We start from the raw sequence: 15,568 nt of genomic DNA, 5'->3' as shown, positions 1-15,568 counted from the left end.
TTCTATAGAAAAATAGAAGTAAAATTGCATTTATTTTTGCATGGAACTTTTACATTTCAAGTCTTACATTTGGTCTTTATTTCCTTGTAGGGGCCCAGTTTCATTCTTTGTACATGGATGTCCAGTTTCCCAATCTATTTCTTGAAGAAACTATCTTTTATTTTAATTTTTTTTTTTTTTTAGATTTTTGCTATAGGGCGCGTGCGCTTGCCAGACAGACAGAGAGAGACAGAGAAATAGAAAGTGAGAAATCACCCCCCAGGGGGGATGGCCACGTCGCAATCCCTTCTCCTCCATTCTCCTCTCGGGATCTTGGGCACGCACGCACATGCGCCTGGTGTGAGTTTAAGCCACCGTGTCCGGGATGCGAACCACGGTTGACTACATGGGAGTCCAGCAACATAGCCATTACACCAACTGCTGGTCCCGAAGAAACTATCTTTTACCACATTGTATATTCTTGGCACACTTGTTAAATATGCATAGATTTATTTCTGGGCTCTCTAGTCTGTTTCATTGATATATGTGTCAGATTCATTCCTGTTACAAACTATTCTGATTACTGAAGCTTTGTGGTTTAAAATCAGGAGAAATTATATACTTTAGCATTGTTTTCTTCCTCAAGATTGCTTTGGCTATTTGGAGTCTTTTGTGATTTCATCCAAATTTTAGGAATTTTTTTTCCTGTGAAAAATACTGTTGGGGTGTTGATAAACATTGCCTCAGATCTATAGATTGCTTTGATGTTTTGACATTATTAATTCTTCCAATTCATTAACATAAGATATCTTTCCATTTATTTGTGCTTCTCTTTCTTTCATCTATTTATTATTGTTTTCAGCACACATATCTTTGACTTCCTTGGTTAAATTTATGCCTACTTATTATTGTTTTTGATACTATTACAAATAGGATTTAAAAAATTCTTTTTCAGCTATTTTGTTGTTTGTGTAAAGAAATATAATTGATTATACTCTACAATTTTATTGAATTTGGTTACTAGTTATAATAGTTTTCTTGGTGGTGTCTTCAAGGTATACTATGTATAAGACAATATCATCTACAAATAAAGACAATTTTACTCTTTTTTTCCTATTTTCTAGTGTTCTGATTTCTTATTTACATTAAATCATTACATATCTCTATAGCTCACAATATGTTTTTCAAGGTATGAAAGCAGAACATGACAATCAAATTAAAGATATTACCATGTACATACTTTTTGACAGAGAACTTAACATTCTTATGTCTGTTAAGTGTTTCTTCCCTTTGCCCCTCTCACCCATCCTCTACTATCCACTCCTTTCCCTTACAGTCTCTATACACTTGTTTTATTTATTTATTTATTTTTTGGAGAGGTTTTTGCTATAGGGCACATGTGCTCTCCAGAAAGACAGAGAGACAAAGAGACAGAAAGTGAGAAATCACCCCCCCAGGGGAGATGGCCACGCCACAATCTCTTCTTCATTCTCCTCTCGGGATCTTGGACATGCATGCACATGCACCCAGCATGAGTTTATGGCACTGGGTCTGGGACTCGAACCATGGTCAACTACATGGGAGTCCAGTGACATAGCCATTACGTCAACTGCTGGTCCCTCTATACACTTATTCTACCTACTGTGATATCTTTAGATTTTTCCATTTCTACCATACAGTGCACACATTCAGTATATATTGAATAGGGATATACAGTGCTTGTCTTTGTAAGTCTGGCATACTTCTCTTAGCATTAAATCCTTGATATTCATTCACTACGATTCAAATGGCATGACCTCATTTTCCCCTATGAGTGAGTAGTATTCCATAGTGTATATGTGCCACATGTTTTCAATCCAGTCATCAATTCGTGGGCACTTAGATTAGTTCCAAGTCTCAGTGATTGTGAGTAATGCTACAATAAACATGGAAGTGCAAGTGTCTTTCTGACTGAGGGCTTTCTTATCCTTTGAGTAAATACCGAGAAGTAGGATTACTGAAGCATATGATAATTCTATTTGTAGGTTTTTAGGAAACTGACATATTATTTTCCACAGTGGCTGTACTAATTTACATTCCTAACAGTGTAGGAGGTGGGGGGTTTCCTATTCATTGCAGCCTCACCAGAACTTGTCATTCTTTTTTTTTTTAAATCATAGCTATTCTGACTGGAGTTAAGGGGTATCTCATTGTGATTTTGATCTGCATTTCATTTACAATAAGGGAGGTTGAACATTTATTTCACACCCATTTTGGCCATTTTTATGTCTTCTTTAGAGAGTTATCTTTTCAGCCCATTTGGCAACTTTTAAATTAGATTATTCTACTTTGTGAATGAATTGCATGATTCCATTTTTATTCTGGTTATTAATCCCTTATCTGAAGCATACTTTTCTCTCATTCTGTGGGTCATCTCTGTAGTCAATTTATTGTTTCCTTTTCTGTGCAGGAGCTTTTTAATTTAATGTAATCCCACTTAAAGATAATTTTACTTCTTTTCCAGTTTGATTTTTCACTTCTTTCTCTTGCCTAATTGCTCTGGCTAGGATGTTCAGTATAGGTTGAATAGAAGTGACAAGACTGGGGAGGCTGGCAGGTTGTGTGGTGGTTGAGGGTGTTGGACTCCCACATGGTCAACCTTTTGCTCTTACTTTTGCTCTTTCTATTTCTCTCTCACTCTATCTCTCTCTGGTCAAAAATATAAATAAATAAATAAATAAATAAATAAATAAATAAATTTAAATAAAATAATTCTTAAAAGAAAAGAAGTGACAAGATTGGACATCCTTGTCTTGTTTTATCTTTTCACCATTGAGTATGAAAGCTAACTGTGGGCATATACAAGTTTTATTATTCTCTACACCCAACTTGTTGAACTTTTTAATCATAAAAAGATGTTGAATTTTGTCTAATGACTATTCTATTGTGTAAAGAAATGTAATTGTTATATCTACAACTTTTTTGAATTTTTGGCTTTTGTGAATTTGTGGCAGAAATAAGGTTTTATCTGCATCAATTTAGGTGATCATATTGTTTTTATCCTTATGTTAATGTATTGTATTACATATATTCCTTCAAATATGTTTAATCATCCTTAAACTATCAGAGAGAAGTTCAACTTGATTGTGGTATATAATATATTTAACGTGTTGTGTAGATTAGTTTTTTCATCTATGTTCATCAGAGATACTGACCTGTAATTTTCTTTTTTTTGTAGTGTTATTTGGCTTCAGTGACAATAGTGCTGACCTTGTAAAATGAATTTGGAAGTATTACTTCCCCTTCTGCTTTTTTTTTTTTTGGAGAGGTTTTTGCTATAGGGCACATGCACTCACCAGAAAGGCAGAGAGAGAGACAGAGAAACATAAAATAAGAAATCACCCCCAGGAGGAATGGACATACCACAGCCCCTTCTCCTCCATTCTCTTGGGATCTTGGGCATGAACACACATGTGCCCAGTGTGAGTTTAAGCCGCCAGGTCTGAGACTCGAACTGGAGTCAACCAATGTAGGAGTCCAGTGACATAACCATTATGGCATCTGCTGGTCCTTCTCTTCAGTTTTTTAGAAGAGTTTGAGAAGGATCAGCACTATTAATAATTCTTTAAATGTTTGGTATAATTCACCAGTGAAGTCATTAGGTCTTGGGATTTTCTTTGTTGGAAAGTTTTTGATTACTAATTCAACTTCTAATTTCTAACTTCTTCATGACTCATTTGGTCTATATGTCATTTAAATCTTCTCTTTTCTTGTTAATTTTCTGCTATGATTGTACTACTGTATTTTTCCTTTCAGTTCTGTTAACATTTACCTTATATATTTAGGTGTTCTGATGTTGGGTGCATAAATATTTGCAATAGTTTTGTTCTCTTGGTGAATTAAACCCTTTAACATTATGTAGCCACCTAATTTTTCTTTTGTAACAGTTTTTGACTTAAAGTATATAAATGACCACTGCTCCTCTCTTTTTGTTACCATTTATGTAAAATATTTTCTTTTTAAAAATAATTATTTTATTTAACTTTATTTGTTTATTTATTTTTAAATTTGACCAGAGAGGGAGAGGGAGAGAGTGAGAAAGTGAGAAAGCAAGCTGTCAAGTTTGGTACTCAAACCACAGTTGACCATGTGGGAGTCCAGTGCCCTTAGCCAACATGCCATCTGCCAGCTCCTATGTAAAATATTTTCTTATTTATTTTGTGTTTTTCAGTTGCAGATGTAAGTGCTATTAACAGAAAATACATAACAAAATCTTCCTAACAAGTGAAAAAATAATTATGAGTGCCGAAAAAAATGATCCTCATTAATGTATTTAGACTTACTTATAACATATTTCTTTGGAAATTAAGTATGTGGCATTTATACAATCATTAGCTTTTCCAAATCACTCTGAGTAGTAAGCACTTCAGTTCTTTACTTTCTAAACCCAAAGTTGAAAGTCATTTAGTTTCTGAAGGCATAACTGACAAGCAACAGAAATATATTTTTTCTATTTCTTCACTTTTAACCTGTGTGTCCTCAGGGAAAGCATATAGTTTGATTTTTGTTTTTATCCATTAAACCATTCTATGTCTTTCAATTGGAGAATTTAACTCATTCATATTTAAAGTAATTATTGATAGTTAAGGATTTATTGACGTTTTACTTAATATTTAGATTGTTCAAGCCCTCTTTAAAATTATTTTCTTGCTTTCTCCTTTTGTGATTTAATGACATCCCCTCCCATACACACACAGTGGTATGTCTTAATTCTTTTCTCATAAACTTTTTGCATCTACCATAGGCTTTTTTTTTTCCCTTGTGGCTACCATCAAGCTTCTATAAAGCATCTTAGAGTTGCAACACTCTATTTACAATTTAACTTTGCTCATGTACAAAAACTATACTTTTACTTCTCCCCATTTTAGCTTATTGATATTATAATTGATATCTTATAAAATATTATGTATCCATTAGCACAGTATTGTAGCTATAGTCAATCTTTTTTAAAAAAATATTTTATTTTACTTTATTTATTTATTTTAATTTGATCATAGAAGGATAGAGAAAGAGAGCAAGAGAGAGAGAGAGAATGAGAAAACAAGCCACCAGGTCCGGGACTCAAACCACAGTTGGCCACGTGAGAGTCCAGCACCCTTAACCAACACACCACCTGCTGGCCCCAGCTATAGTTAATCTTAATACATTTGTTTTTCAGCTGTTATACTGAGGTTGAAAGTGATTCACACACTACTATTATGATATTGGATAATTATGAATTTTCCTTTATGGGTGAATATCATACATGCATAGGTTTTCTACATTAACTTGAGGAACTCCCTTTAGCATTTCTTGTAAGGCAGGTCTAGTAGTGGTAAAAACCCTCCATTTTTGTTTGTTTGAGAGAGTCTTTATTTCACTATCATTTTTTTGAAGGACAGCTTTACCAGATATGGGTTTTTTGGTTGCCATTGTACTATATTTCAAATTTTTTTATTTAGAGAGAAATTTTTGCTATAGGCTGTCTGTGCTCACAAGAGAAACAGAGACAGAAAGCAAAAAAATCACCCTCTGGTGAGATGGCCATGCTGTAATCCTTTCTCCTCCATTCTCTTCTTGGGATTTTGGGCATGTACACACGTGCCTGTGTGAGTTTTAATCCACCAAATCTGGGACTCTAACTGGGGCTGGTCATGGGTCCAGTGCCTTAACCACTTTGCAGCCTGCTGGCCCCTATTTTTCAAATTTTGATTATTTCATCTTACTCTCTCCAGGCCTGCAAGGTTTCTGCTGTGAAGTACACCGATATTCTTATGGGAGGTCCTTTGTATGTGACAAGTGGTTTTTTTCCTGTTTAAAAAAAATTCTGTCTTTGACGTAATTTATTTCTAGTGCGTCTCAGTGTAGACCTTATTGTTTTCAAGTTTCTTGGGAACATTTGAGTTTCATGAACCTGGATATCACAATTCTCTCCAAATTTGGGCAGTTTTCAGCCATTATTTCTTTCAACAGATGTTCTGTCCCTTTCCTTTTCTCATCTTTCTGGGCTCACATAATGCATGTATTGTTCCACTTGATGGTGTCCCATAAATCCTGAACCTTTATCCATTCTTTCTCATTTATTATTCCTTTTGCTCCCCCGATTGTATAATTTCAAATAATACATGTTCAAATTCACTGAATCTTATGATTGATCAAGTCTGTTATTGAAATATTCTATTTGTTTTACTTCAAAACAAATATAAAATATAATATTTTTAATAAAATACATTATTTTGAAAAAATATATTATTTAAAAAAATATATTCTTTTTTTAAAGAGAGGTTTTGCTATAGGGTGTATGTGTTCACTGGAGAGATAGAGAGACAGAAAGTGAGAAATAACCCCCCAGGGGGGATGGGCATGCTGCAATCCCTTCTCCTCCAGTCTCCTTTCAGTATTTTGGGTATGCATGCACACATACCCAGCATTTTAAGCCACCAGGTCCAGGACTTGAACCACCATCGACTATGTGGGCATCCAACAATGTAACCATTATGCCACCTGTTGATCCCTATAAAAGATATTCTTTGATTTTCATAGAAAACACTCAACATACTGTTTTTTTTTTTTTTTGAGGATCTTCCATATTGTTTTCCACAGCGTTTGTACTAATTTTCACTCTCACAAACAGTGTTCTCTTCTTTTTTTTTTTTTTTTTTTTTTTTTTTTTTTTGGGGGGGTTTTTTTTTTTTTTTTTTTTTTTTTTTTTTTTTTTTTTTGCTATAGGGCACGTGCGCTCGCCAGACAGAGAGAGACAGAGAGATAGAAAGCGAGAAATCATCCCCCCCAGAGGCGATGGCCATGCCGCAATCCCTTCTCCTCCATTTCCTTTTGGGATCTTGGGCACGTATGCACACGCGCCCGGCGTGAGTTTAAGCCACCAGGTCCAGGACTTGAACCGCAGTTGACAACGTGGGACTCCAGCGACATAGCCATTATGCTAACTGCTGGTTCCCCAGTGTTCCCTTCTTTCCACAACCTCCCCAGTCCTGTTCTTTATTTTTTTATTTTTTTAATCATAGCCATTCTGACTGAAGTTAGGTGGTACCTAATTGTGATTTTGGTTTGCATGTTCCTTAGATAAGAGATGTTGAACATTTTCATATGCTTTTTGGCCATTTGTATGTCTTAATTTGAGAGCTGTCTGTTCAAATCGATTACCCATTTTAAATTGGATTAGTAGTTTTCTGTAGATGAGGTGTTTCAGTTACCTAGTTATTCTAGTTAATATTCCCTTACTTAAAGTATAGTTTTCAACTATTTTCTCCCATTCTGTGGGTTGTCTATTTATGGTTTTCTTGGTTGTGCAGAAGCTTTTTAGCTTGAGGTAATCCCACTTGCCTATTTTTGATGTTGTTACCCATCCTTTAGGAGTCTTATTTAAGAAACCTTTGCCTATTCCAATGTCTTCTACTTTATACTTAAATCTTTTAGTCCATTTTGAGTTGATTGGTGTTAAGGTGAGAGATAAGGTATAGTTTCATTTTTCTGAAGGTAAATGTACAGTTTTTCTAAGCACCGTTTGTTGGAAATACATCATTTACTTCACTGAATTTTTTTGGTACCCTTTGTAAAAAAAAATCAGTTAGCTGTATGTTGTTTGGTTTATTTCTGGATTCCTTATTATTTTCCATTGGTCTGTATGTTTTGATTATTATAGTTTTGTAATATATTTGGAAGTTGAATAGTGACATGCTTCTATTTATTTTGCACAATATTGCCTTGGAGATATGGGGTCTTCTGTGTTTCCAGACAACTTTTTTAGAGGTTTTTGCTATAGGGCGCATGCACTCGCCAGAAAGACAGAGAGAGACAGCGAGACAGAAAGTAATAAATCACCCACCAGGAGGGATGGCCACGCTGCAATCCTTTCTCCTCCATTCTCCTCCCAGGATCTTGGGCAAGCACTCACATGCGCCCGGTGTACATTTAAGCCACCAGATCCGGGACTCGAACTGTGGTCGACTACATGGGAGTCCAGTGACATAGCCATTATGCTATCTGCTTGTCCCAATTCCATACAATTTTTATGCTTTTCTTCTATTTCTGCTATAAATGTTGCTGGTATTTTCACAGGAATTGCATTACATTTGTAAATTAATTTGGGGAGTATTGATATCTTAGTTAAATTGATTCTTTCAATCCAAGAACAAAAGATGTCTTTACTTTTGTGTGTGTGTGTATCTTTTAAATTTATTTCTTCAGTTTTTCTTAGTTTTCATTTTATAGGTCTTTCACCTCTTTGATGTGATTTAGTCCTAGGTTTTTGGGGGTATATGTGGAGTTTCTTTCTTCAATTCTATCTCAGTCTGTTTACTGTTGGTGTATCAAAGTGCCATGAATTTTCACATACTGATTTTGTATCCTGTCACTTTATTAAATTCATTTATCAGTTTTAGGAGTGTGTGTGTGTGTGTGTGTGTGTGTGTGTGTATTCTTTTGGATTTTGTATGTATATAATTATATCATCTGGAAATAAGGACAATTTCACTTCTACTTTTCCTCTTTGAATGTCTTTTATTTTACTCTCTTGTCTGGTTGCATGGCTAGGACTTCCAATACTATATTGAAAAGGAGTAGACAAAGAAGGCAACCTGGTCCTACCCAGGTTAGTGGGAAATCTTTCAGCCTTTCCCCATTCAGTATAATGTTAACTATGGGTTTGTAATAAGTGGCTTATTTTGTGTTAAGAAATATAACTTCTGTATCTGTTTTGTTGAAACTCTTAATCATGAAGGGATATTGTGCTTTAGCAAATACTTTTTCTTCATCAATTGATGTGATCATATGGTTTTTATCTTTCTTTCTGTTGATGTGATGTATTTGAATTGTTGTTTTGTATATATTGAACCATCTTTGCATCCCTGGTTTAAAGCCTACTTGGTCATGGTGTATAATTTTTAAATGTGCCATTGTATTAAATTTGCTAGTATTTTTCTTTAGGATTTTTCATCTATGTTCATCACAGATACTGGTATGTGGTTTTGTGTTGTTATTGTGTCCTTGTCTGCTTTCGCTACCAAGGTGACTTCATAAAATGATTTTGGGAGGATTCCTTTCATTGGGTCTTCAGTTTGTAATATATTTGGAAGTTGAATAGTGACATGCTTCTATTTATTTTGCACAATATTGCCTTGGAGATATGGGGATCTTCTGTGTTTCCAGACAACTATATTACAATAGTTTGAGGAGAATTGTTCTTAATTCTTGAGAGGCTTTAAAGAACTCAACAGTGAAGTAATCTGGATCTAGGCCTTTCTTTTTTGTGGTACTATTACTAATTCAATTTCATTTCTTATTATTGGTCTATTGAGGCTTTCTACTTCTTCCTGGTTTAATCTAGGTATATTGTATGTGTCTATCTCTTCTAGAATTTTGAACTTGTTGATGTATAGTTGTTTATAGTATTCTTTAAAAATCTTGTATATTTCGGGACCAGCAGTTTGTGTAATGGCTATGTCACTGAACTCCCATGTAGCCGACTGCAGTTCGGGTCCTGGACCCAGTTTAAACTCACGCTGGGTGAGTGTGCATGCGTGCCCAAGATCCCAAGAAGAGATCTTTCTATCTCTGTGTCTCTGTTTTTCTGATGAGAGCATGCACCCTATAGCAAAAACCTCTCAAAAAAATCTTGTATATTTCTGTAATATATGCTATAATATCACCTTTTCCATTTTTTGTTTTATTTATCTGGGCCCTTTCTCTATTTTTCTTAGTCTAGCTAATAGGTTTTCAATTTTATCTTTTTAATTTATTTTATTTTTTGTATTGCTCTTTTTCCTCTATTTCACTTATTTCTGCTCTAATTTTTCTTTTTCTTTTTTTTTGGAGAGGTTTTTGCTATAGGGCGCGTGCACTCGCCATACAGACAGAGAGAGACAGAGAGATAGAAAGCGAGAAATCACCCCCCTGGGGGGATGGCCACGCCGCAATCTCTTCTCCACCATTCTCCTCTCAGGATCTTGGTCACGCACGCACACGCGCCCGGCGTGAGTTTAAGCCGCCGGGTCCGGGACTCGAACTGTGGTTGACTACATGGGAGTCCAGCGACATAGCCATTACGCTAACTGCTGGTCCCTCATTTTCTTTATTATTACTTTTTTTGTTCTTGCGTTTCCAGTTTCTTGAACTACATTGTTAAATTATTTATCTGCCATCTTTCTATTTTTTTCTTTCGAGTACTAGTTGCAATAAACTTCCTGCTTAGCACTGCTTTCCCTGTATCCCAAAGATTTTTGAGATTTGTGTTTTGTTATCATTTGTTTCAAGAAAATTTTAAAACTTATTCTTAATTTCTTCAGTAGTTTTAAAGTTATTCCAGAATAAATTGTTTGGTTTTCATATATTCATATATTTTTGAAAGATCCATTTGTTGTGTTTTTGAAAGATCCACATTTTGTTCCATTATTTGATCAATCTGAAAATGTTCTCTGTGGGATTGATGAAAATGTATCATTTTATAGTTGCTGGATAAAATATTCTATAAATGCCTGTCTAGTCCATTTGATTTATGGAATCATTTAGCTCCAGTGTCTATTTTTTTGTATAGTTGACCTGTCCAATGGTGAGAATGGAGTGTTGACATTCCCAACGATTAGTCTCCTACAGTTAGTCTCCCCTTTACCTCTAGCAGTCTTTGTTTAATGTATTTGGGCCCTCCGATATTTGTTGCATAAATATTTACCATAGTTACATATTTCTGAAGAATTCTACTAAATTTTTTAGTTCAGGCATTGTATTATAATTTTTTTTAGCTTATAAGAGAACACGAGTACTCACCAGAGAGAGAGAGAGATAGAGACAGAGGGAGAGGAAGAAAGTCCTCCACAATTGGGCGTGGGCACATTACAATCCTTTCTCCTCCATTTCTCATCCCTGTTGGGATTTTGGGCATGTACACATGTGCTCTCAGTGTGTTTTCAAGCTGCAGGGGCCAGGATCTAAACTGTGTAGGAGACCATGTGGGAACTGGCACCCTTAGCCACTAAGCCATGGAACTGGCTCCAGATATTGTATTCTTTTTTTTTTGGAGAGATTTTTTGATACAGGGAGGGTGCGCTCGCCAGACAGACAGAGAAAGACAGAGAGACAGAAAGCGAGAAATCACCCCCACCCCGGGGGGGGATGGCCACACTGCAATCCCTTCCCCTCCATTCTCCTCTCAGGATCTTGGGCATGCATCCACACGTGCCCGGTGTGTTTTAAGCCACCAGGTCCGGGATGCCAACCACGGTCAACTACATGGGAGTCCAGTGACATAGCCATTATGCTAACTGCTGGTCCCCAGATATTGTATGCTTTAGCTTTAGAAATTCTGTTTAGCTTTTCTTTTTAATTGAACTTTTTCAATTGTCTCAATTTATTCAAGTATTGTTTTCCTGTTTCATTTAGTTGCCTGTTTCTTTGTAGTCTCTTTAAATGCTTTAAGATAACTATTCTGAATTCTTGGTTCATAGATCCTCATTTATTTTTTGTAATAAAAAGTAAATTTATTTCTTCCATTAGAGAGAGAGAGAGAGAGTGAGAGACAGAGAGACAGGCACTGCTTCAGCAGCGTCTCCATGCCGCAATGCACCTCGGTCTTAGCTGACACATGTCATAGGCACATGGATGCCTGGTATGCCTGGTGTGCTCATATACATTCTAGGACACGAATTCGAGACCTGTCCTATGTGTGTCAGTTGTATTACCACTGCGGCATCACCTGGTTCCTCCATTTCTTCAGAATCAGTTATTGGAACTTAATTAACTTCTTTTAGTGATGTCATGAGGAAACATACTTTAAATCTAAAGACACACATAGGTTAGAAAGACCAATGTGACAGTCGCAGAAGCTGAAAGCTGTTGGAGGATCTCACAGGGAAGAGGATCAAGCTTAAACTATACTAATGGTAGTAATTGCGGCTGGATGGTGGTGAAGGGACAAGATACAATGCTCTGTGAGGTTGACCCATGTGGGAAGGTCTTGGTTTCTCCTGTGGAGACCTCTCTGAGTATGCTGGACATGTGTGTTTCCATTATTCAAGAATGGCTGGAGTGAGGATAGACTGTGGTGTCCAAACCCTGCTAAGGGTGCTGTTTCTCTGTCTCTTTCTGTCTCACTTCTAAAAGAAAGAAAGAACAAAACTTTAAAAATAGTGGTAAAAATGGAGGGAAATAGAAAGACTAAAGATATTAAAGAGAGAAAAACTGATGACACAAAGAGTTCTCAAATAAAAAGCCAATGGGAGTGTGTGGCGTGTGGCAGCCAGAAGAAGGAGGAGAGGGGAGAGAAAAGAGAGAGAATAAGCAGTAATGGGAGTAGGATGAGGCAAACGAGGTGCCCAGGGGCGAAATTTAAGGAGATACTTACTCTCATACTTGTGCGAGTGTGTGTGGAGTCAGCACCCAAGAGTGAACATGTCCTTAAATTTTGTGTCCTAGGTGTCTGGCTTATCTCACCCTAATCCTAGTCTTGTAGGTGAAAAACACATCAGGAAGGTTACCCTCTGCTGGGAAATGTGGCCAGGAAAAATATTCTGTTGGCACCGGACAAAGAACTTTAAAGAACAATAGGGTCTTTTAATCAACCTCTAGTGTGTTTGTTATATATGTTTGTATTGTGATTCTTTCACTGCTGCCCTCAAACCTTCAGCAAAGTCCGCTTACCCATGAAGGCTTCATGTAAGAGGTCTGTGGAGAAATTAGGGAACAGGGATAAACTGTGCTGAGGTTGGCATGGAACAGGGAGAAGAGAACATCCATTGGAAGCAAGAGCTGCAGAAATTCAAGGGTTCAGCAACTTTAAAGCCAACGATGACACTGGAAATAACAGAAATCTTAGAAAAGCTATATGGATTTTCATAGAGCATAAGCCAATCTAATTTTATTTTTTAAATAAACTTTTTATTTTGGGATATTTATGAATTTATAAAAGAAGTTGTAAAGAATATAGAGCAGGTTTCTGAATAGCCTTCATCAAGCTTCCCTGAACGTTAATGTTTTCTATAACCGTGGTACCTTTGTCAACTAAGAGATTGACACTGGTACATTAAAGAGCCTTTTGGATTTCACTAGTTTTTCCACTAAAATGCTGTTCTAGGATCCAGTCCAGGATCCTTCACTGCAGTTAAAGACAGTCATATTTAAATCTGACAGGCAAGTGACTACAGTTTGATTGCAATGGCTTTGGTGTAATAAATAAAAAGGGGAAAAAAGGATTTTTTGTTGTTGTTGGATACAATGGGAGTGATTTTGCATAGGAGAAACTGTCAGCTTCTGCTTGAAGGCCCCTGATCACTTTTCCCTTGTGCTAATTAGAATCTTTTCAAGATGGGACCCCAGCAGTTAGCATAATGGCTATGTCGCTGGACTCCCATGTAGTTGACCATAGTTCGAGTCCCAGACCCGGCAGCTTAAACTCACGCCAGGTGCGTGTGCGTCCATGCCCAAGATCCCAAGAGGAGAATGGAGGAGAAGGGATTGCAGCGTGACCATCCCCCCGGGGAGTGATTTCTCGCTTTCTGTCTCTCTGTCTCTGTCTTTCTGGCGAGCTCATGCGCCCTATAGCAAAAACCTGTCCAAAAAAAACAAATCTTTTCAAGAGTTCCCTTTTACCATACATCTCCATCCCAAGAGACCAGACACTATTAGTCTGTTTTTCTAATACCTTAGTACTGCCCCTCTCACATTTTAGGAAAATTCTTACTTAGAAATAGCAGTAACATTTATCCAGTACCTCCTCTGTGTCAGGCTTTACATGTATCATCTCACCAAAGCCCCATAACTGTTCCATGAGGCAAGTGGTGTTAGTTATTGACCCATTTTACAGATGAGCAAACTGGACCCTCAAAGTTAGAGTGACCTTCCCAGGGTCATACAACTCCGAGTTCCTTATAGAGTGCTGGAGCCAGGACCAGAACCCAAGCAACCTTTGAAACTGACTATGACTGATGTTCACACCTCTTCCTAGGTGTGAACATCACCCGACAGGTTTCACACCAGCAGCAGTATGGTCCCATCTATAATGACATTGTCACAGTATCTAAATTAATTAGATAATTTGGAACTCATGAGGCTGATGTCACCTAAATAGCTCCAGGAACCTGAAAAAGGAACTACCAAAGGGTGGGAGGAGCTTGACCTTCACTAGGCTCCTACCCAGGTCATGCTAAGCTTGCCAAGTGCAGCCCCTGGTTTGATCCCTGAAGAGCCTCTGTGTGGGTTTCTGACTTCTGTGTGTACAGTGGATAGTTGTAGGAGCTACTGACCTCTAAAGTGGGTGTGCACTTTCAGTCCCTCTAAGAGGAAGGGATTATAGAAGACCGTTCTGGTGTCTTGGAGCTGTGGCTCTTTCCTTACCAGATTTCCTGGGGCCATCCCTGGCGTAGCTCCCGGGGACCATGCTGAGACGTTTTCCCTTTGACTCTAGTCCGTACAGCCTTCTGTATGTGACAGCATCCCAGTCTTTTCTGGAGGTTTGCTCTGAGGCCTTAGAAAGGCAGAAGAGAAGTAACGCCCTGGTTACAGGATCTGGCTTGGTTTCCCAGACCTCCAGACTGAGCCATTTCAAGGGTTAACTAAAAGGCAAGCAAAGGTGACAGAGGAGAGAGCCCTGGTTCCTGGGTGAGGTTGGAGGGGCAGGGCCAGCACCCTGGCGCTTGCTCACAGGGCCTCATTACATTCTCTGGAGCTCACAGCACAGCCTCCAGGGCCCTGGAAGCACACAGCTTTGGAGGTGAGTCAGTACTGCTTGGTAATTTGCTTGTGGCTGGCAAGCCCTGAGGCTCACTGGCCTGGTGATCTCTCCCTTTGAATAGCACTGCTGAGTGGCTTGAGGGAAGATGGTAGTAGGGGAGACCTATCACCCAGAAGAATGAAGTCCTCCTGCAAAGATGCAGGGTTTGCTGCCCAGGGTTATACAACTCTGAGTTCGTTATAGAGTGCTAGAGCCAGGATCAGAACCCAGGTAGCCTTTGGAACTGACTACCTGGCGTAACTATCTGACTATCTGACTTGTAGGTGAAGGAGAGGGCAGGAGAGGATTTCAGAGCCCTACATTTTAAGGTTTTTTTTTTTTTTTTTTTTTTGCCATAGGGTGCGTGTGCTCACTGGAGAGAGAGACAGAGAGAGGGAAAGTGAGAAATCACCCCCTGCCACCCGGGCGATGGCCATGTCACACTCCCTTCTTCTCTTGGGATTTTGAGTACCCACATACACACACGTGTGCCCAGGGTGATTTTCAAGCCACCAAGTCCAGGACTCAAACTGAAGTCGCCCATGTGGGAGTCCAGTAGGTTAGCTGTTATGCTAATTGCTGGTCCTCAGAGAACTACATTTAAAAAGTGGCCAGTCCTGGGGAACCAGCAGTTAGCGTAATGGCTATGTCGCTGGACTCCCACGTAGTCGACCCCGGGTCGCGTCCCGGAGGCCGGGGCGGGTGCGTGTGCGTGAGTGCTCAAGATCCCGAGAGAAGAATGGAGGAGAAGGGATGGCGGCGTGACCATCCCCCCTGGGGGATGATTTCTCGCTTTCTGTCTCTATGTCTCTCTCTGTCTGTCTGGCGAGCGCACGCGCCCTACAGTGAAAA

At 38.3% G+C, this 15,568-nt stretch overlaps 1 protein-coding gene across 2 annotated transcripts in view; it reads right to left on the bottom strand.

The window, feature by feature from the left end:
* The window catches only part of CUNH16orf78 (chromosome unknown C16orf78 homolog), a 27,587-nt gene that overhangs the window by 4,822 nt on the left and 7,197 nt on the right, over positions 1 to 15,568 (bottom strand). For both annotated transcript variants that reach the window (XM_006154777.1, XM_006154778.1), the window contains exon 3: positions 14,341 to 14,470. In XM_006154777.1, coding sequence (XP_006154839.1) covers positions 14,341 to 14,470 — 130 coding nt within the window. The remainder of the gene's footprint in view (positions 1 to 14,340; positions 14,471 to 15,568) is intronic.

This window comes from Tupaia chinensis, unplaced genomic scaffold (assembly GCF_000334495.1).
Source record: "Tupaia chinensis unplaced genomic scaffold, TupChi_1.0 Scaffold000422_1, whole genome shotgun sequence".
NCBI classification, from domain to species: domain Eukaryota; kingdom Metazoa; phylum Chordata; class Mammalia; order Scandentia; family Tupaiidae; genus Tupaia; species Tupaia belangeri.
Note: the sequence above shows the minus strand (reverse complement) of the source record. Positions and strands in the feature narration are given on the sequence as shown.